At 35.9% G+C, this 23528-nt stretch overlaps 1 protein-coding gene across 6 annotated transcripts in view; it reads right to left on the reverse strand.

Annotated features, from left to right (window-relative positions):
* The window catches only part of astn1 (astrotactin 1), a 342853-nt gene that overhangs the window by 148782 nt on the left and 170543 nt on the right, over positions 1-23528 (reverse strand). For all 6 annotated transcript variants that reach the window (XM_023335801.1, XM_014476012.2, XM_023335800.1 and 3 more), the window contains one exon: positions 4098-4202. In XM_023335801.1, coding sequence (XP_023191569.1) covers positions 4098-4202 — 105 coding nt within the window. The remainder of the gene's footprint in view (positions 1-4097; positions 4203-23528) is intronic.

Genomic DNA, 23528 nt, shown 5'->3' on the forward strand with positions numbered 1-23528 from the left:
GTTTACATCACTTTATCCCTCCCTGCTGAAAACAGGATATCACATGTTCTAAGAGGTTCTTCTTCTTTGACTCACTTAATCGTGGCCGGGTTGAAACCGTGATGACAGTTTGAGGTCATGTAGTCCTGACCTTACAGTATCCTAATCTTTCTAATCTCCCTCCATCAAACTGGACAATGGTGTAGCTCAGTGTCTCCCTGGTTCTCCAGGGTTAGGAAAAGTGCCCTGCATGTTTTGCAGGGCTGCATGTTTTGGATGTTTGACTCCTTTGACACACTTTACTACAATTCTGGAAAAGCCTGTTTATCTGCCATCAATAGAAATCAGGTGAGCTGAAGCAAGAAATCATCTAAAATATGCAGGGAAATGTACCTTCAGGACCAGGGTTGGAAAAAACAAAACAAAACAAAACAAAAAAAAAAACAAGTTCAGCTCCCAGGCATATTGCCCAATATTGGACCTAGTTTTTATTATAGAATCAAAATGAGTAAAAACATTTTTTAAAGAGTTTGAAAATGACAGCAAAATCAATCAAAAGAACTGATTGATTTAGTTTGAATGTATATGAACTAATTGCAAAATAACTAATCAAGAAATGTGTGTTTTCACAAGCTAAGAGTGTGCTATCATCTGATTAGAGATGAGTGAACTCAACGAGGGGGGTGGAACAAGGACATAAAAGGCATGCGGAGATATGTTTCAAACGCTACATTGATCAGACTATAACAGAACGTCCATATGCTCAGTGAAATTCTTGCTCAGCAAATATTGGAAAGCAAAACTGCAATAGCAGTTTATCATTGTGATTTTCAGGGGAAGCAGTATTAATATCTCACAGCTCACGCTTCACTCGCTCTAACTTCTCCTCCAAAATTAAATTAGGAGGCTGCTGAAGTGAGAGACAGAGAGCATAGTGAGGATGAGAGATGGGGGCTTTGCTATCAGATGTAAAAATCAGTGGGCTCACCCCTCCAGTGCCTGTTGAAATATGATGAGCTAAAGTGGGAAATGGGACTTAAAAGAGGAAGAAAGGATGGAGGCTTTTGAGTCGCTTCTGAGGGAGGAGAAAATAGAAAGTGTATCCTCAGCAGACATCACAGCCACTTTCAAACCAGAGCAACACCACTGGAAATGCATTAGAGGTGTCATGGCTGTATTTAAAGAGGAGTGGCTGCACTCATCAGGTGAGAAACTATTTATGAGGGATTTCAAGTTTAATTTTCCACATTAAACTCATGGAAAATTAGGATTATTGAAAGATATTTACAGTCAGTCTGAATGACTGAATGCAATATTTCAGAAGATCACATATTATCACAAGTCGTAAATTTTTTCTTCATAAAACAAGTTTAGCAGAAAGAGACGTGTAAGAAAATTGTCATACCTGACATTTCAGCTGCTAAAAGAACTTACTAAACTACTTTACTAAATCCCAGTCATAGTGACAATCTTTACTGACGGGATGATTCGATCTTACAGAGAAAAAGCTTTAAAATACATGGCAGGTGATCAGATACAGTGAAAAAACAAGAAAATAATGAATGTACAATTGTTTATAATTGCCTTTCAAAGTACACGTCATTCAAGTCAACACTCAATTTTCATTTTGACATGAAATACTGTACAGTATTTTTCCTTTTTTAACAACTTTATGTTGTTTTTTTCTAGTTTTATTTAAATAGACTTTCTGCTACAAGAACACTAATGTTTTTATAGTCATATGAAATTAACTGCGTCCCTAATTGTTTATACCATTTGGGGAGACATTTCAGGGAATCTGTGTCATGATTTTCTGTAGTTTTGTGGAAAGATCCATAAAAAAACAAAAAAAACAGTTAACTGCCAAGTCACTGAGCGCCCTCCTCTCAAAAGTTTTATTTCACAATTTATTTCAAATTTGTGAAATAAAAAAATTGACTTAAAGTTCATTCTTTTCTCACTATATTTCTGCCTTGAGAGTGTGGTTGTGGTAGCTGGTGTTACACTGTTATGCTGCTACGTCTCTAATCAGCTAGTCTCAGCATCGTGTCAACTCACATCTGAGATGAATATTTGATGTACATGCTTTCTACTTCTAAGAGCTCACTGGATGAGTATCGCTAAAGTGCTCCAAGAAACAACAAATCAGCTGAGTATAGTTTAAGATTTAAAATAAAAAAATAAAGAGGTGTGATATGTGATGTGCTTAACTTTTCTTACACTTATGTGAAATGCATCGACTACTACAAATCTTTGGTTCTCTGATGCCAGGTGGATTTTTAAAAGCTCACATACGTGCAAGATATCACCAGGTTGACTTGTTTTTAATAGATGAATGGCCAGTGAGAGCACATCTTCTGTTTTGTGACATGAAACATGAAAATACCAATGACTATACTGCATTTATTTAAAAGAAGAGTTAATTTAAGGAAACAGCTGAGCCCATACAAACGTAAATCCAGAGCAAAACCACATTGATTGTTTGTGCTTTTCTTTATAGAGAGACACACTGCATAATCAAAGCAGCAGGGAAGTGCAAAGGGAAACTTGAATAAAGAAGATAAACTTCAGTGTTCTGTGGGAAATCGCTTTAATGCCAGTAATGACAACTGATCTGGAAAAAAAAAAGTCTTTAAGGGTGAATTTATTTTTGACACAGGAGATGGCAAATCCCATCCCACTTTAATCATCACTCATCCCAGTCTGACACTTCCACAGCTCCCTTCTATTATACAGTGTATAAAGCTGTTTGAAGCACCCATTTCCCCAGGCACAGCCTGTTGTGTGTTTCTATTTGCTTTTCTTGTGAGGCAATAACCTTACTTTTAAACTTTAGCACCCCATTACCAAGCCCCGGGTTCAGCACATCATAAAAAGCACCTTTTTTATGTGAATCTTTGCTATTCAGAGCAGGCTTCCTCAGAGAAAGAACATGTTTATGTAGTTTAATTTTCATTTTGGTTAGACACATTACTCTTTTGCCTCTAGACAAGTCAGATATTAAAAGGTATTAAGACTTATTACACAGTCAGGTAAGGAGCTGCAATTGTAGCTGCAAGAGTAAACTGATGATGTGCTTGCAGCTTCATGTCCCTCCTGTTTGACTGTGCGCAATGAGAATATTGTGGTTTTCTTTTACACTGACGCATACAGTATTTTCTTTTATTAACATACATTTACCCGCAGCCTGTTTCCACAATAACTGTGATAAGTGATTTCACAGCTACATTGAATATTTAGGGACAAAAGCAAGGCTAAGAAATGTTTAAATGTTGTAAACTGTGACCACGTATTTTATCGTTGTGTATTATAATTATGTTGCTCAGAACAGGTAATGTAATAGTTTGCTGGACCTACATTTAGATCTCAAGAGTTTATGTGCATTTTTTCATTTAGCTGTGAAGAATTCATTTTAAAAACAGTCCAGAAATGCCATGTGTGATCAAAAGAAAGTGGTGTATGAGTTCCGTCATTAAAATGAAAAATAAAAGAGCCAAGCTTTTGTGTTCAGAGGCTAACCTTGACATTCCTTTTTAGTTATGATGTGTTCAATAATTTATAACTGTATTCGTCTGTGCAGACTAAAGAACATTTTCCTTTAGCATTTAAGTACAGTAATAACATTTATGTTATTTCCTCCATCTCATTCTGCCTTTAAATGTATTACAATATTTAGATACTATGAATAAACAACACTCTACCACTGCCTGTAGGTCCATTTGATACTGTAACACATGCAATTTGATCTCCAGCTAAAATCAATGGCAAGATTTTAATTTAAATCAATGCTATCTAAATGGCACAGTAGCAATCAAATGTAATGGTGTTTAATATCATGCTGCACTATCCAAATGTTGTGTCTATACCAACAGAGAGTTCCTCACATCAGCATGCCAAACGCATGCTATATAATTATGCACAATATATAGTGCGCAACTGTTTAACCAACTGAAAACACTCGTAAATTGTAAATAGAGCATTGCAGATACATAATTTATGGATGAAACAGAACTTAATGTTACATAAAATGTTATTTTTCTCAATCTCAGAATGCTCATCTACATGGCAAAATAAACAGTGTGACATGAGCTTAGTAATAACCAAACTGAGTGATCTACCTTGAGACAGGACCCACTGGTTGAGTTTGACATGGTACAACACAGAGCGCAGACTCCAATGCTGGACAAGGGGATAGCCAGACACCTCACTGTAGTTCACCATACCTGTAGGATTGAAAAAAGAGCAACAGAGAACAAACATTAACATAGATACAGTTCCCTCAGAGCTATACAGTTGCAGGCTTTAAGGTGGTGTTCTTCCCCATGAGTAAATTCAGCCGGTAGGGTTGAGGGGGGAATAATTTTCAAACCTTCAGCTCAGGATTAATGTTTTATTTTCTGTTTGGTAGTAGTGGTGGAGGTTGCAGACTTCAGTGTTAGATCAAAGGTTGGACCCACATTTTATGTTTACTTTAAAAGATGACATGAGACATAAACACGCGATAACTTAAGAGTTGGATCATAGGGGAACGCCATCAGGAATTTAACTCAAGAAACAAAAATTTATAAGATTATAGCAAAATCTATTGAGAAATAACGATACAGACGACTGATTAGACGTAATGTTGTAAATTTATATATAAATGAAAGATCAATGTATAAATGCATTTAAATTACACTCACATAAACAGTCGTACCCTTTGAACTTTTTCCAATTTTGTCAAGTTAAAACCATCAACTTTAGTTTTATTGGGATTTTATTTAATGTCAAGTTTTCAAATGATTTAAAACCTCTTTTTCATTTCCCTAATGACTGACCAGATTCCTTGTTGAAGTGCTCTGCACATAGTTCAAAATTTTTCAATTTAGGCTTCACCTGATCTCATACTTTCTGCCAAGTTTGTCCCTATGTCTTGTGGTAATCTGTAAAATGGACTTCTCATAACTTTCTTTCAACAGTGACTTTATTCTTGTGAATCTTCCATAAAATCTGTGCTTACCTAATCGTTTTTTGTCAACAGATTCTCACCCGAGCTACAGCTCCTGTGTTACCATGGTTCTCTTGGCTGAATGCTCTGTAAGATTATCTAGAAAGCCACATGCTTGGAGTGTAAAAAAAAAAAAAAAGAAGTGTAAAAATAGTGCAGCAGTGTGTGAGGCATCTCTTGCCGTTATTCCACAAATAATCTGGCTTTTAAATTTTCATCTCACTGCACTGGAGGAGTTTCATTAAATCCCATTTGGGTTTTGGCTTTCAATTTATTGTTTTTTATCTTTTGTGTCATTGTTTTTGTAGCGTCCCCACTAAGACAAAAGTCTAAAAAGACTAAAACTGACATTGCGTTACCCGGTCTGAATAAAACAGCAGACGGCAAAAATTAATGATCCATAATCATGTGGAGGAGTTGGCAGCATAAGAGCTGCTGCGCATAACTCTCTGATGAGATGGTAAAGACCAAAAACAAAGCAAAACGAGCAAAAGCGTGGATATATTCTACTGCAAGCTATGTACGTTTTAAAGGGTGAGCTGCAGTCTTTTTTGAAATTTTTTGAAAAATAAAATTTTACATGATTTGGAACAGTACAAAAATATGTCATTTTTAGGTCATTGTCGACAAAACTTACTTATAATACAAAAACATACTGCTATACTTTTATAAAGAGAGCTACTATGCTTCCTTTTAAATAAGTTAGGATGGTCTGTAGGCTAGACAAAGACTTCTGCACACTAATCAAGGATGCAGCAACAGTTTCTGAAAGCGAAATTGACAGAAAATACTTCCTGGAAAATACTTGTCTTTTCCAGCAGCCATTGTAAAGCGCATACAGTCATAAAACCAACTGATTGTCACGTCATCATAAGTCGACTTTTGAAACGGCTCATTGTCCAGACACCAAAAACCATTAACCTATTGCCAGAAAATGGCTGCATGGTTTTCCTAGAAGCAGTAAAGACTCAAATGAAAGTGCAAAAATGGGCCAAAAAGTGAATTTTGGATCATAGTTCCCCTTTAGCTTCAGTAGATAGTTCAGGATGTATAAAAAAAACTGATTTAGAAGCTTATTAAAAAATATTGTAAAGGGCTCACTGTATTGTAGGTACTAAATTTACAAAGAATAAAAACACTTCACAACACTCAGAAATAGTGTTATCTTATATTTGATGTTGCCTTTACACGGTGTTCTTTTACAACCCTGTATATTATCTGTATTGATTTGGTCTTATTTGACAATATTTTCCCTGCTGAAATCAATAATGCCTATCTCGTCAGCGCAAAGAGGTGACCCATGTATAAATGTTTTTTCATTTGGATGCACTGCTCAATCTTCAAATATTATACAAGCATTGTGCCACTTTGACCAACGACCTTATAAAATCAAAGTCAACGGCGTATGAAACACACCCCGCAATGCCACACAGCAGAAACAGCAGCAGAAGGGAACTAAAAGTGTTTAATGACAAATAATTCAAAGTAAATACATAGAACATAGACCCTTATCAAACATTAAGAGTAGTTATTATAAAATACCAAACTTGTGGAGAATGCTGAAAATATATTTAAAAAATATATATATTTCAATGCAACATTTATTGTATGGCTTAGCGAATAATGATGCTGTCAGCTGCAGGAACAGGCCCTTAACATCACTTTTATCAAACCATAAGCACAGCAGCAGAGTATAAATCATGTAGTCTCCCATGGCAACTGACAGCCGTGTCATGCTGCAGCAGTGGGATTACGGCCATATATCACTCTGACTGCCCCCACCGTGTTCACAATCACATCCAGAAGGGATCTGAATGATGCTGGTGGTGGAGACAGCAATCCTCCAACCACAGAAACGGAAGAAGGGAAGGGGAAAATAGATGAAAGGAAGCAAAAGATAAGAACTTTGTGTGTATGTGCATTTTAGAGATTTCTTTTTTTTCTGGGTGTGAGTGAGTGAGATAAATCGATGTGTGAGGCATACTGAAAAGCAGAGCTTTAAAGATACATGGGCCATGTGAAAAAGTGAGAGAGAAACGAATGATGATGAATAAAGAAAGGAAGATGTCTGCCATTTCCAGTGATGGGTGGTGGTTTGTGCGCGTGTCACAAAAATGAAGATGCATCAGTCGCCGGCAGAATGAGAAAGGAAGTATTAATGTTTATTTTTGGGAAATTAAATTTGCTGAATAGATGACCAGAAAGATGAAAAAGTTTCTATATATTTATATATATATTTTAGTTATATATTTGAGTTATGAAGATCACAGAAAGTACAGAGAAAGAGAGAAAAAAAACAGCAACATGTTTTGTTGTTGATTTCCTTATTTTTTTATGCAACTATCTGTACAATGATAATATTTTAAAATATTTATTCACTCCTTTGGTTATAGTTTTTGCAGATTTCAGGTCCCTTAAGAAAATGAAAGAATCCTTTTCATAGAATACATCGGGGAGGTCATGCTTCTTAAAAGTGTTGGACTCAAGAATTTGCATATATATAAAAAAGTCAAATGTGTCCAAGTTCATATTTTTTCTTACAAAATCGCAGAGAGTATATTAAAGCTAAATAAATAATAAAAAACAATGACAATACATGTACCCAAAAGACTTAGAAAAATATTGTCTATTTGGTAATAACTCACAAATTTTAATTTTATTAATCATTTTATTTAATTATATATGGTATTTGAAACAAACCACATTTAAAAACATAACTACATATTTAGAGAATAATACAATTAATGGTTTACTTTATGGCGTTTATTTAAAGACATCTGAGTAGTGGTACATTTTTATTTTTGGATTTTGAAAAGTATATTTAATCATTTTTTAACAAGATAGAAATAAAGTAAAAGGCTTTAGTGGGCCTTGTTAATTTTGGAGAACTTTGTTTAGAAGTATTTAATTAAAAGAGTTGTAAAATCTAATTTTATATTCCTAATACATCAACTGTGACAGAGATTTTAATGTTGAACTTCTTATAAGCTTGAGTTTGAACTGCATGACTGAAAGGACCTCATTAGGACAAAGACCTGATATGTAACCATTCAAGAAATGATTGACTCCTGGGGACAAGCTTATAATTACAGAACCAGTTATTAGCACAAACCTCGGAAAGAGTGTGTAATTATCTCAGACACTTATGTAAAGGTTTAGATTACCGTTCTAAGTCAAATGAAAGTTGGACAAATTCTGTTAACACTGCTGCTGAGGAGCCAGATCTGGTGTGGCTCTCTCTGGAGGACACGCATGCTCCTAACGGACACAAATCAGATGTGAACATACATGGGAAGCGCGTAACAGTTTCTCCGTAACACCGCTCTGGAAATGCAAGATTTGGCAGAGGCCTGACACCACCTATGAACTTGATGAATAAGGCTCTAAATGTGATGCTCCTGCATTGTCCTCACCTTCAGGTACATACATTTATCCCCTCTTATGGGAAATGGCTCCCCAGCCTGGTAGATCTATTCGCCAGTGTACAGAAACTGAAAGCACACCACTACATAAGCTTCCCATCCCCGCCTCCTTTAGTGAAAATGAATAACAAGCCCCAAACACATACAGTAGCACAGCATATTCTTCTTCTTGCTGAAAGGCCTTGTCTCCCTTTTAGCCCTGGGGTACTCTGCTCTCATTGTCTGACAGAATGATTAATTTGACTGAACTTCACTTTGCAAACATCCCAAGTTCACTTTCTCTCCCTGTACAGCTGCTGGCCGAGCCTCAGACAGAAGCAGCGTTTTTAGGGCTGTGTCCTGTGTGACAACTGATTCCTTTTGTCGAAATGCAAGGCGTAGCAGTGTGAACCGTGTGAAGAAAATGATAACAGGCAACAAATGAATAAGTATTATTTTCCTCTTAACTGGACAGAACAAATATGGTTGTCATACAACATCACCATAGCATCACTTCAGCATCTTCTCTGTTTTCACACCACAACATTCCAGTTGGAAATGTTTTGGGAGTCTCCGCTATTTTTATTAGTTTCAGACAGTTTTGCACAATCACATTATTCTGTTAAGTTCTTTGACTTGTTGCGTAATTAAAGTAATGAGCGAGTGTCAAACAGGTCATTGCTTTAGGGTTTTTTCAACAGCTGGGGGACTGAATATGGCAATAATGTGTTAAACATGCCATCAAAAGCCAGCAAATACTTTAAACAACAAGGTTAAGCTAAGTTAAATATTACATGTTTTAATTTTCCAGGATACAGTTAATTTTTTTTAAAGAACTTAAATGTAAACAATAAATGTAAAATGTAATTTATAGTATTTGTAATACAGTCTTATCTGCTACAAGTTAGTTTAAACCTTTTCACAGACTGAAAACAGTATGGATCACAGAAGGTAAATAAAATATGTAATATGATTTTCAAAATCTGTTTAAATAGTGTATAATTCTTGCTTCTAGATTCTGTTTAACAAACTGTGGATAGACACACCAATCATTATAATGTTGCTTATTCCTTTTAGTCATAAGAGTTGAGGGGGCTTCAGTGTTTAGCCTGTAGCTGCAAATGTGTCACGCATCCTAGTTTAACAACATTTTGAAGTAGCAAAAACACTTCTGATAAAATTTTCACCTTTGTGTGGCCAAAAGCTGAAAACTTGACATGCAGAGGCAAGCAAAGCAAATGCTACCGGTGACACAAAATATATGTCTGAAAAACAAATATCGATTAATATTACAGAAATATCAAGAAATTGTTCCTCTTAGTTTTCTTCTATGAATAACAGCTGGTGTGTTACTTCTACTTTTTGATATTTTTCTTTGTATTTTCTCATAAGCCTGCTCTTAGTTTCCTCACATCTGCCATCATGCAAATAGCCAAATTTCTTTCAGATTCTCCTTAATTTTCTATTCAGATATATACAGTATATATATATATTTACCAATTTTACATACATTATACTTAGTTTATTAATATTATTAGAGTAGGAAATTGAAAGTATGAACATAGTACATTTATAATTGGCCAACATAATCATTAGTAAAGTAAGATAAACATTGTGTGTGAAGCGTTTTGGATCGAATGCTACATTTGGACTTTAGCTAGTATCTGTGACATTTACGTTCAGCTCAATATTGTTTGATTAGTTGATTCATTCAGTTGAAAGCAGAAGCAATTACTGATGAAAATGTGTTTTTGTGTACACAGTTTTGGAGTCATCCACCTTTCCTTCTCCAATGTAGCTGTGTGAGAAACAGTGAAGTTCCCAAATGTCAAAGTTTAGCGGTAGCTGCGAGTCCTCCATTTTGTGCTGCGATCACTTAATGTTCCACTTCTTCAGAATGTTGCATTGCACATTTAGTTCCCAAAACACACACACCCACATTAGGCATGTGTTCAGGATTAAAACAACACTATTTGTTTGGCATGTGCATGTACTAAACCGTACCGGATGTTTTTTCTATGAAAATGTTGTGCATCATTACAAGTTAAAGAACGTGTCCTTTGCTGATGCACTTAAAAGTAAAGAGTTTTCAGCTTTCATGCATTTAATAAATAGAGGGAAAAGCTGTTTGTAGCAGGAACTGCCACTGGTCAGAGCCAATCAATGGAATTGCAGCCAACTGGTTTTTGCATCAACAAAAGAAGTTCTTCATAAAAAAGGGAGTGTGGTCGAGGAACTACTATATCCTCAAATATTCCCGTTACAAAGGTAATTTTTATTATTTACTGAAATAATTTCCTTAGAGATAGTTTATGGAAAACGAGTACGCTGTAAATCTAAACAATGAGGAAGGTTGGTCTGAGTTTTATCCTCATATTGATGGGACAGAGTCGGTCTTTGCATGCATACAGTGTAGCAGTTACATAAATCAAAACAAATTCAAATCAATATTTTAGCTCTCTGAGAAGTAAGTCTGCTGGGAAGTGAATCCAGCCTTGAGGATCACAGCTCAGTTCTCAAGAAGAGTTTTTCCTGTTTGATCTTGCAGATGTCTGCTATTTGTTTTCATCTGAACCAAAATAGGATTAAGAAAAAAAACAAAAAAAAAACAAAAGAAAAAACCAGCAAGATGTGGAGAGGATGAATTCCTTCAGTTGTTCGGCACATCTGAATTGTCACATATCTTAGCACTTTATCAGTTTTTAAACTTTACTGTGCAATTAGGGAAAAGCCTCATTCTCAACATTTCACTAGACTTATAAACCAAGGCTGAAACCTTGACATTTAATCGCTATTCATGGAGCTGCAGTTTAAAATAAAGCATCTATTTGAAGCAAGAAGTCTCTCAGTGAACAAGGCTACCAGAAGGAAAACAACGTCAACAGACTTGATAAAGACTTAATAGAAGAATTTGACTCAATAATTCCTAAATAAAGGTCAACAGTGATTGTAATAAACTTTGATAAATTTAGTCTGCCCTTTATTGGCCCAGGTTTGAAGAAAATAATTGCATTTTTAAAACGTGGAAACATTTTTTAAATAATTAGTTATGGAGATTAATTTTCCGTTTTATAATTATAAAAATCTACTTGCTTACATTACCAAACTTTAGCTGATAAGTGCGTCCATTTCAATGTGAAACATTTACAAATCATAGGGGATCCATTCAACAGTGTCAAATATAGAATTATGACACCTACATTTATGTGGGGATGATAAGCAGGATAGCAGCGTTTACATATTAAAGGCGACTGTGCAGGAAAAAAAATCTAAGAAAAGAAAAAAAAAAAGTCAATATTACTTGTGATTTCCACAGGGAGAAAAGAGCAGGAAACTTAAGTCTCAGTCTTACTGCGGCTGTTCAAAATAAACTGCTTGGGGAATGTAAATTGAGTTTTCTTGTTAACATTTGTGACTCTGTCCCATTGGGAAGCCGGGCACAGAATACTAGACAAATGCACGGCTTGCCGAATCTTGACAGTGACAACACGGAGGCGAAGGAAACCACAGCTTGTCTAAATAGTTCTGTCTGCAGGTTTGGTGGGAAGTGGCTTGTTATTTTAGTCGATCCCCTCCGAAAAAAAAAAAAAAAAAAAAGATTCATGAGAATGAGCTCAGGTAAGAAAGTAATCTTACGGCTCGTAGAACTCCATTAACTAGCCACGTCTGTGCTCCATTTCACTCCCGGATAAGTCTGGGAATGAATGATTAACTTAAGAAGAAGAGGGAAAGCAGAAATATGAGGGGTTAACAACGAGACTTATCTAGTAAACCCATACTTTAATCGAGCAAGGAAACCACCTATGTACCACTGCTCTGCTCTTCTTTTGACAAATCGAATCAAATTAAAACTAAAACGATAAACAAAATGCATCTCTGAAAGATGAACAGAAATTAACAGTAAAGGTTAGGTCACAACCCCAGAGGTAATCTTTGGGTGATTATCCACAAAGAAAAGATTATTGGGAAAAAAATTAATAAATTGAAGGATTTCCTCAATTGCTCATATTATTTTAAGTAAGGGCTGTATGTAGAGGTTTCATAATAATCAAAACAAAAAAAGGGTTATGGTCAAATAAGGGTCAACCAAAGGCCATTGTTTTATTTTTCTGGTTGTGAGTAGAGCACTCATTTTTAGATTTTTTAGCATTTGAGTTGAACAATAATAATAAAAAAGACATTAATTTCACTTTCACTTTATTACATAATTCAGCATGTTCAAAAATAAAATAAAACTCCTTTTATATACTGGCATAACTCATTTACATAAAAAAATAAAAAATCCTAATAATTTTCAGAAATGTAAAAGAAATAGCTCCCTATTAATGTCAAAGTGGAACATGCCAATACTGAGAATAAAAATCACACCTTCCAACCTCAGATTATGGCAAATTATTCATAATTCAGCTCTAAGTAAGCGTGTCCTCATCTGATCCCAGTCAGTTTTTGAGGGTCGTGATCAAGGCGTCTTTTAAATGTTTAAAATCTCAGCCCGCAATAGCTGTTAAGGTCTACTGTTTCACATTTCATCAGCTACACCTCTAGCAATACACGCTGCCACATTTTGCACGATAAATTTTTAACAATGTCGGTCTATTTTCTTGTCCATAGCTTGCAAAACCACTAAATTGTTCAGACATTTTACTTTGTCAACTGAATGGGAGGTTTTCTACGTAGAATCTGAGTTCATTCCTTTCACCAGTAGCGTTTCCAGTGACACGGCAGCGACTTCCATAATGTTTCACATGTACTTCCCAGCCAGAGGAGCTCAGTTACACACAGAGAGCCATCACTGCCGGAGAGAACTGCACAAAGAGCAGCCGAAACACTGGTCATGATATTTTAAGATGTCCAAAGTAAAACAATAAATCTATTAAACATGAAAAAAAATGGTTCTGTAAGTTTTGTCCTTATAAAATTAAGTGGAATCAAATGGAAACATCTGCAAGGTAAATTCTTGTTAAGCCAGGAAAAATATGCAAACATTAGTACAGTACCTCAGCATACTGTTCCAGATGTAACATTGTAGCTATTTTCATCAAGCCAGATATCAGTTTCAGAGCGTTTTTGATGCAACACTAGCAGCCCAAGAGTTAACATATATTAAAGTAGCATATTAAACCTTTAAATCCTAAACGGAGCGCCTGCAATCCAGCCAAATTTGCAGTGCTATAATTGTGCCACACTTTGCGCTATCTGAAAAATTTCCAATGGTTTCTGTAAGGGGAGACTCCAGTATTGGGTTATTACGGTAATTTCACTCCCTGCCGTACCAGGGAGTGAAATTAACCAGTGGGGCACTATTAATAGATGGTAAATTGCAAAAATAACTGGCTAGACATTGAAAGCTCCAGTTGTTATGAATAAATGGGCAAATATATTTACTCACAGGACATTTAAAGATCTGTGTACAATTAAAATAAGCAAAAATATCCAGGCAGAGACTTTAAATTTAGGACATCAAAGCCCTGCAGAAACTGCTCAGAAAAAAAATAGAGAAACTGCACAAATGCCTATCTTTAAATTACTTTAAACTGTCAGAGATTTTTTTACCCTAATTTTATGAAGTTCAAGTTTGATCAAAAATAGGACATAGTGATACATTTTTATAGTCCTAATACTCCTTTATATTCAATTAACAACTACACATTGCAACCACAGATGTGTATTTAAAATGATCTTTATGTTACATTATAGGCAGAGTCTTCATGATCTTACTTACATAAAGCTCCCTGTCAGCTGTCGATTTGCTGCATGATTGAAGAGACTGCAGTGAAGTTCATGCAACTTTCATTTGAAAAAATTGGCTGGATCCACAACTGGAGCACTCGTATATTCATGATTATGTAATGCAACGGAGCAAGCTCTTCTTTTTGTCAGCCTACAGCAAAAGGGGCCCCATATTTTAAAGTTGTGCAATATTTATTCACAAAGACTTTTCTCCTGAGAGCCTTGCTTATAAAAGCTATGTTTTCTGTGACTAAGGTGCTCTGATGGAAAAAAAAAAGTACCTGTTTAAGACCTTCGACTGTTGCCAGTGAATAAAGGAACCAGTCATCACTGAAGAAAAAACAAAGGAGGTGATTCACTCCAGCTGCAGCCTTTCTTGATTACTGGCACCGATGTATAACACGCCTTAAGATAAATTTATATTTTATTGCAGGCGCATGTCATTCTCTTAAGTTTTTTTGTTTTTTTTACCTCCCTGTGCCATCTTCTTCTCTGTGCATAGTTGCAAGATAGATTTGTCCTAATTTGTTAGTGTTTCAACTGATTTAAATAATTGAATGTTCTAGAAATATTTGTTACTTTAACTTTTTTTTTTGCTTCTGTAGTTTTGGATGTGCATTCAGTTGAAAAAAGGCAATTTCTGCTCTAACTTAGAAATCTTTCCCGTTATCTTCATAAGGTTTCTAAATGTATCAATTTTATGACTTATTTTTTACAGATGTCCACTAATCTAACACTTTTTTACGCACATAGAAAAATCTACAAAAGTCTACCGAAGATTGAAGAAAACATCTTGTAGTGATGTAGTGCCTGAAATATAAGACTTTGCTATTCAAATGTCTTTACAAATTTTATTATTTATATGACTTATCTTCATTTATTTTCCAAAGCTGTTTGATTTGATTTGTACACCCAATATACTGACAAAAACTTTGAAATGCACATAATTACAAGGTGTAATGCACTATTAAGTAACAAAAAGGTAAGTTAAACTTGAACCTGACATCTTAGATTACAAAGTGCCATCATTTATTCATCACTGACTAAGCCTTATGGCTCTAAAAATAAAGAAAATGAAACTGAGTTTTATTTATTTTTTTAACATTGCTTAAAATCCCAGTGGACATGTTCAGTTTAGTGGTATAATCCAAATAGGGACTTTTCTCTATTATTGAGATTAAGATTGAGATTGATTATTGAGAAGGGTTTAAGTAATTTAACAATCGTTTGAATTAATTGTAAACTAAATTCCTTTTTCTCCAACTGTATTTCTTTGATTTGGTTGTCTCATTTCAAACACACTCTTTGTTTGACTGAAAGATTGCATCTACTTCACTGTTCGTGCTTAAAAATGCCAACATGATAAACTAGACAAATCAAACCTAACCTCTAGAAAACCACACAAATAGGTTATCAATAAGTCAAGATGACATGATGATGGCTTGCCAGATGTGGTTTATGACAGCTCAAGGTGACACATCTTTAATTTTAGCTTCACTAAGGGATGAGTTAACGGACGACCATTGCTGGCGATTTGGAATAGGATGCCAGACAAGTTTAGCAGGTACCTCTGTGCTTACGTGGCCACAATGCCATATGCTTCAACTTTAATTATGAGGGACTTGGGGAGAGAGGGACTCTGGGCTGAACTATGAATCATTGCCTCTCTGTCAGCCTCGAAAGCCCCGTTCTGCTGGAATTAAGGGGGCAGAGATGTCCACTTTGATCTCCCCCATCTAAAAATAAACACAACTTAAACAGAGACGGCTTACAGAGACGGTTTGTTCTCATTTAGAGCTTTTGGAACTAATTTAAAGAATTTCACTAAAAGTGAGTGAAATAAATAAAAACCAAGAGGCGATCATCAAAATCAATCCATCTCTGAAGACTTTCTTTAGCTATTAGCTCAGTTAAAATTCAATCAAGTAATTGAATATTACCTACTGCAAAGTCTTTTTCAAGGAGAAAATACTTATAATATGCAAACTTACTTAATTTCGTTAAGTAGGTTTTCATATGAGTGTTTTTCTATAGTGATCCTTTTAATTGTTTCACTGTAGAATCCCTAAACAATCTGAAATCACACCAGACATTTGATGTTTATGCAGAATAATGTCCAGAAAAAATAGCACGTGGTTCAGCACAATGTTCAATTAATTATTTTTCTGAAAAACGTCAGACTCAGACGTTTAAGTTAGCATTACATAGCACCTGATGGTAATAAAGAACTCCATACAAATGGATGCAGGGTAAAAACAGATCTCGAGTGCAACAATTGCATGCACTCGAGACAAAGTTGAACAATTAAATCTAGTGTAGCACATTATAAAGGAGCTTTGATCAGGTCAGGTATAAAGAGAAAAAAAGGCCCAGTAAGTGATGGGGTCCAGTCGACCTTAAACTACCTCTAAAGACAAACAACCCAAACTCCACAGCCTCTGACAGAGACGCTTGTGCTGCACTTGATCAAAGGAATCCTCATTTATCCACCCAAGGTTAGACTCCAACCCCCCAAGTTTTATTTGGTCTAAAACAAACCTTCTGGTCACCCTGACTTCAGGAGGCCACAAACCAGGCAGGGACTCTCACCAGGAACCTGCAGCCTGAGCCTCCCCCCTCCTTTGATAGCATGCCCCCCCGACTGTATCAATTATCTCATCCAATGCTGTCAGCCGATTAACTGACGTTGAACACAGGAAGTGGATATAGCGATTCCATGCAATTAATCATTGTGGAGAAATAAATTAAAACCCTTCCGAAATGTGATTACTATTGGCGGTATGGACTGAGCATTGAATAATAATTGAGCCTGAATAGTTATCTTCAGTTCTGGCTGAAAACAGAAGTGGCTCTGTGAACAGTGTGGGGATTTACACTGCAAGGCTTTTAGACACAACTCATGGAAAGGAAAAGCCGATAAGACGCCAGATTCAAACCTCCTTAATGCAAATAGCATCTAAGCTGAAAACGGCAAGTATGATAAAGGGGCAACACATGAACACAAATAGTAAAACAGGGATTTAGGATCTTTCTAGCAATAATAATAATAATAATAATAATAATAATAATGTACCCAAAAGTCAAACAAACATAATACATCCCATTTTTTCTTAAATACTGTTAATATTATCTATACTCTTCTTTCTAGCATTTGTTTTATGAACAGACAATTATTTGACACAGCAGTGAATTCTTAAAAATCAAGGCAGTGTTGCACGCTCTTTCCTTAAATGGCTTTCTTTGTGTATATTACATCAAAGTTTTACTATATGTCATGCATTTGAGAGCCTCGAGTCATGTCAGACTCGGTTGACATTCAATGAGTTCAATACAAGCTGACACTCAAAAGAGAAAGGAGGAAGAGAGGAAAGCACTTAGGAAATGAGAGTCATGGACAATGACAAAGCTGAAAACTATTCAATACCAGAAAGTGATGTGACAGGAAGGGCTACAAGGGTTTAGCCTTTTAGTTTGAGGAGCTCTGCTAAAGTGCAGGGACATCACCGGGTCAATGCTCAGGGCGAGTCGACGTGTGGCTGCTCGCTTGTTGTCATTTACATGCGTCTTCAAGTGTGAAATGTGAGCAAAATAAGAATGTCTACAAAATCTCGCAATAGATTGCAATTGGCTGAGCCTGATTGATGTCATTGAACAAAAGGACAAAGGTATAGGAGCCAACATGTCAGCATTAGCTGTTTATTTTGTCTCCCAGGAGGGAGAAGAGTGGAGAGCCCGGAAGGGGGGCGATGACAAAGCTGGTGAAATGATGGGCTGTAGATGCCCTTCGCCAACCTCTGAGGATGAGCAGCTTGGACCAGGAACCGCTGATAAATAGGCTTGTGGGGCGCAGGATCTTAGATGTATTTTATCATCTGTTCTCCAAGCAGCATAAATTAATATTGCTGCCGCTGAAGCATCCTGATCATGTGGAAATACTAGGAGGAACTTGAGTATTGTAAGTGAATGTAAAAAATATATATATCTGAAAACAAGCATTTTTCCCAAACCAGTTGAAAGTTAAAGGTTTACTGTGATATTTTAAAAGTGTTAGTACTACGTGATTAAGTTATAATGATAAACATAATTTACAGAAAAATATTGTCATTAAACATTTCTAAAATGGTTGAAATCTTGTTAAATTTGTAGTTGGATTATGTTTGTTGGATTCTTAATAGAATAGAATAGAATATATTTTATTGATCCACAAGGGGAAATTGTTTATTTGTTGAAAGCTACTCCATCTTAGGAAATAAACACAAAGTTAGTTAAATGTATATATACCTAAGAGTTATAAGTTAAACTTAAACTTGACAAACTTAAACTGTTACTGAATATTTAAAACCTGACATGATGCTTTTTGTGTGTTTCTTTGTGTTTAATAGTTTAGTTTATTGGGAAAAAAACAGTAACATCAAGATACAGAGATCAATCTTTACAAGACACCAGACATAAAAATGTACATATATGTTTTATAATTGTGTATGCAAATATACTTTGTTTGCTTTTTTGTTAGGAATGAAAAGCAAATATTTTACAGAACATTAGTACATGTTCATATATAATTAGGATTAGTTTCTAAGCTTCAACACATACGAGAAAGAAATTTAAAAGTAATCAACCCTCATTTCTGGCTTTCCCAGCATTGTTTTGGTTGATATGTTTGAGATGAAGACAGTTTATGGTGCAAGTCAAATGTAATATGTCACATGAACATACAAAGCTAAATAGCTTTGAGCTAATAAAGCACCAGATTCATCTTTCTACACATCTGGTATGGAAGCTAAACCAAACTGCAAATATTTTATAAGTTATGTTAAAAAAAATTTAATGTTGAGATGCCACATATAATTTACATATATCCATATATACATATATACAACCTAAACCTGAAGTCATGCTTGGTTCATGATACCCGCATAAGCTATTCTTTTGTTTTTAAATTAGACTACATTTTGTTTTGAGATTTATTATTTTTAAATCTAGCCATTATACAATGAATTGTGGTCATGGTTTGCATATGGGTTCATCTCCTGACAAGAGCTTAATAGCAGGAACTAACTAAAAAATACATTTTTAATATTTTTAGTTAGCTTTAACTGCTGCTTTAATTAGCTGAACAGCTAATTAGAGTCCAAAGCCAAAGTGGAACAGAAAATGAAATTGCCAGTGATTGAGCCTGCATTCACATCATCTCATCTTTATTTTGCAATTTTAACACTAAGGCGAGTTTTTACTTCATCTTAATTCATATTCAACATTAAAATTTATGAGACTTGCATGAAATACTACTGTGAATGTGCATTAAATCAATATCGACATTGCATTTTTTGTACCTGCAAAAAATACTGGAACAAAAAAGTGAGCTTAAAGTAATTTAGTATAAAACATAAATAATAAAAAACAGTGGCCATATAAAAACTTCCATTTAGATATCAAAAATGATCAGTTTATTTCTGTTTTGGATTACATGGTTTTATTAGCTTTCAAGGCTTTGGTAATGCTATTTTACTAGATCTATGTCAATAAATTTCATTAAAGCTGCTATAAAGTTGAAGTTGAGGGACTCAAGAGACAGATGATGGGACAGCTTATTCCTGCATATAGCACTGGGAGAAGAAAATGGCCTGAAATAAGAGGTAGTAAGAGTAAAACTGATGAGCATAGCCCTTATGCATAATCCAAAAAAGAAATATAAAAAATGCAAAATTTCACACTTAAAACAAGCTAATAAATTTAACATTTCATCATCTGAAGTTCCTCTTGCTTATGAGACAAAACGCGATTATATTTAAGTTGACTTGAAACATTTCACTATAAGATCTCTTCGTCGAACCAAAGCAAACTCCATGCAGGAGTTATTCCCACAAATCTGACACCGAAGATCAGTCCAATGAACCAGACGGCTGTTGTGCTTAAGAACCAACTCAAGAACGTGTCTCAGTGCTGCATAAATCAAAACCCACGTACAAGTTTCAAAGTAAATACATGCTGAATAATTTCTACACTTCGGCACTCTCTGAATCTCCACTTGCTTTAAAACAGTGGCACTGTACCGACTGCCTAATCTGCCTCTTCAGTTCCAACCTACATTCCTGACTAGAGGGCTGTTGTTTGAGCAGTTCGTCTTGGAAACCAATGGGGGAAAGAAGAAGGCCCCTGAAGGCATGACCTTCCCTCACTGCCACCAATTATATCAAGGCCTTATAAAATATAGATTATGTGCCATCTCAGTGCTGACATATCTAAAGGCTGGAAGCGCGGGGAGTGTGCACAGAGGCCACAGGCAGAACCCAGGGGGAGAGCAAGTTGAAAATGACAAGATGAGGAGAATACAGTAATTCAAAAGATGACCTTGATGGGAAAAACTCAGTCTGCTCTGGCAGAAAGAAGAATAAATAAAAAAAGAAGCTTAGCATGCTTCCAAAATGATTGGTTGATCAATTTATATCCAATCAAGACTCTAAATATTAAAATACACTGATTACGGTGATATTCATTAGCTTAAATTGCATTCTGGACCAATAACCATGTATTATTAATGGATAGGAGCTGAGTTTGGAACAATTGGCATTTAACTTTGTGTCTTAACCTTTCAGCATAAATGTCAAGTCAAATTCTAATAGAAAAAAAGTCTGAAGTTCACCCAACAGTGATTTCATACATTTTAGCTCAAGTGCCTTTTTTATTGTGGAGGATGGGGCGCACCTATATTCAACCCACAAAATGCTTTGTGAAAGGCTATCAGGGATTTTTTTTTTAAATAAACGTCGATGGCGAGAAATCATATTTCATGGTGCGGTATGACAGAAAAGCATGAAGAATCTGAAAGTCTGCCTTTTCTTTTTTCCTTGCACACATATCCACACACACACAAATAACGTATCAGTGAACGTTGCACATCTCAAGAAAGAAAAAACCAAAACGTGCCACTGGAAGAATGCTGGTGTGATATAATCAGCAAGAATGCAAGATAAATTTCTTACACAAGGGAGCCTTACTTCAGAGAATTGGATTTTTGTCTTCAAGTTTTAATCAGCCACAAGGTGCTGGTAATATTCTGGAGTGTTGCAATTTTTATGCAGCTGTGGCATTTTATTTATTACAGGTCAAAATTAAGAGTTGTACCAGGCACTGAAAACAAATTACAGCCAACTATTTGCCGCAAACACACTTATGTGCTATACTTTCCTTGGTGAAAAAACCCCATAAAAACATTCTATACATGTTTCAATATAGTTGTCTTATAATTAGTTTGATCAGTGGTCAAGATAAGTAATAAAGAAAAAGACCTATGAAATCATCATTTCATACTACACTGTATACCTGTCTGGCTCCTGTTTGGACCAACTGTTAAAAATAGTTTTAAAAAACTAAATTTTTTCACAGCACTCATGAAAAGACTTCAGAAAATTTAAATCTACCCACTACTGGGAAAAAACAAAATCCCTGCATTGTGCCACTGTGTGGGGAATAAATAACATGAGACTGAAAGAATACATACTAAAATATTTGACATCTTAAAAAAACGAGTTAAAAGAAATCCATTCTTTTACCACACTGAATGGACTGGGGAATCCTGCAAGAATGGCAAAACAACAAAAAAACATGAAGACTTGCGAAAACAGCTGCATAAAACTTTGATTGGAAGCACCTAAAAGTTTATGGCAGTCATTTCTCCAAAAGTATCAGTCTTATTCTACGTCAAAAAGCGAAATGGAATGGTTACAGTGAGGGACGACAGTTTTACCTTTAGCCTTCCTTTTCTGAATCTCCTCACACTAGGACTTTAAAACAATCAATCAGAGGCAGAGATCAGCTCAAGATGTAAATAATGAACGTGGCATTATAAGGGGCTACCAGGAAGGGATGCCAACGGATTAAGCCTCCTGTGCTGCCCTTTTAACCTCCACCAATGGATTCCTTTGTCAGGACTGTTCTGTTTTTTTTTTTCCTGAAAGCTCACCCAAAAAACTTCCCACAGATTCTCCTTCAGGTTTTTATTCTTTTCAACCAGTCTTTCAAACAATAAACCTTTAATTTCCCTTCCTACTCTCCATTGTCTGTTTTTCTCCTAAATTTTCAGTGTATTATCTCTCTCCTCTGGTCAGTTATCTCTCAAGTTCCATCTTTGGGGAAATCTGCGCCGCTGTGCTGGGATTACCTGTTTTCCAATTAAATCAAGATGTATTTGCCTTTCAAAAGACTCTCTTTTCTTAGTCTCCCTCCCATTGGAATAATTGACGGAGGTCTCTGGCCTTGTGATGAATGACTTGCAAGTGGAGAGATGAAAAGAAAGATGAATGATTTCACCCCTGTGTGGACTGTAGTGGGGAGGAACAAGGAGTGCTGACATTGTGACAAATACTCTGACCAAAGCAACAAAACCTGGATGAATCAGCAAGGGACAGAGAGGTGCCATGTGCTCATCGCGGCTCAACAGACGCTCATCCTGCTGGCACCACCTCTGCGCGTCTGTATACACCACAGACAATTACCTGAGCCTTGCAATTAACTTCAGGCTTGGTGATAATGCTGATGGCTTGCCAGGAGAGGAGTGGTGGTGGAAGGAAGCCAGCCAGATAGGACTGGGGAGGATTGTGTTTGTGCACGCTGTGGATATGGGAAGGCCAAGAGAACAGGTGCGGTAAAGTGAGAAGATGCCCCAGGTGACTTTATGTGGATGGTGCAACCACTTTCCTAGCCAAGATTGTGAAGATGAAATAAGTTTTTCCACTGCTGCTTGCACAGTTCACTGTCAATGAGCTGGGAGATAGCAAGTATTTTAAAGAAAGAATTCAATGAGCTTATGAAGGGCCATCTGTTTCCAAAGACCAGTAGGTAAGTGGGGCGTAGAACTTTATATGCATCGTATGTCCCTTAAGGGTATGATAAGACTGATGGGCAGTAGCACTAACTCAATTATAAGCATGTGTTGCCAACACAAAACAAAGACAAACTAAGGTTATTGTGTGGCATTCTGGCTTTTTGTGTTGTGTTGATTCACAACTTTGTTCCTTTGCAGTTTTGGCCTTTTGCACCCAACTTTTTCCAGGAACAGAATAGCGCTCCCTACCATCAAACATTTTGTACTTTTCAGGTTTAGAGGGAAGTTGCTTCAATACAACAAATGTTTAAGGAATGGCATTTTTCAACCATTTTACGTTTGGTTTAGATTAAAATTGTGCTTGATAAATAAAATACAAAGGTTCTCCTTTGGTGGTGTGGCTAAAAGTAAGCATGGAAGTCTGTTTTATGCTTGGTTCAGTTAAAGGTTTTAATGACAAAAATAAGGTCAAAGGCAAAAAGTTATGGTTCTACATTCTTGTAATGAGATGCAAGAGAAAGTGGTAACTGCTGCCTTCTCAGGCTGTTTGCAGTACGAGGTAAGACTGCACTGTCTCTAACCTACCTGTCCCTTTGACGCGCTGATC

Source organism: Xiphophorus maculatus, chromosome 6 (assembly GCF_002775205.1).
Source record: "Xiphophorus maculatus strain JP 163 A chromosome 6, X_maculatus-5.0-male, whole genome shotgun sequence".
Classification (NCBI taxonomy): Eukaryota; Metazoa; Chordata; class Actinopteri; order Cyprinodontiformes; family Poeciliidae; genus Xiphophorus; species Xiphophorus maculatus.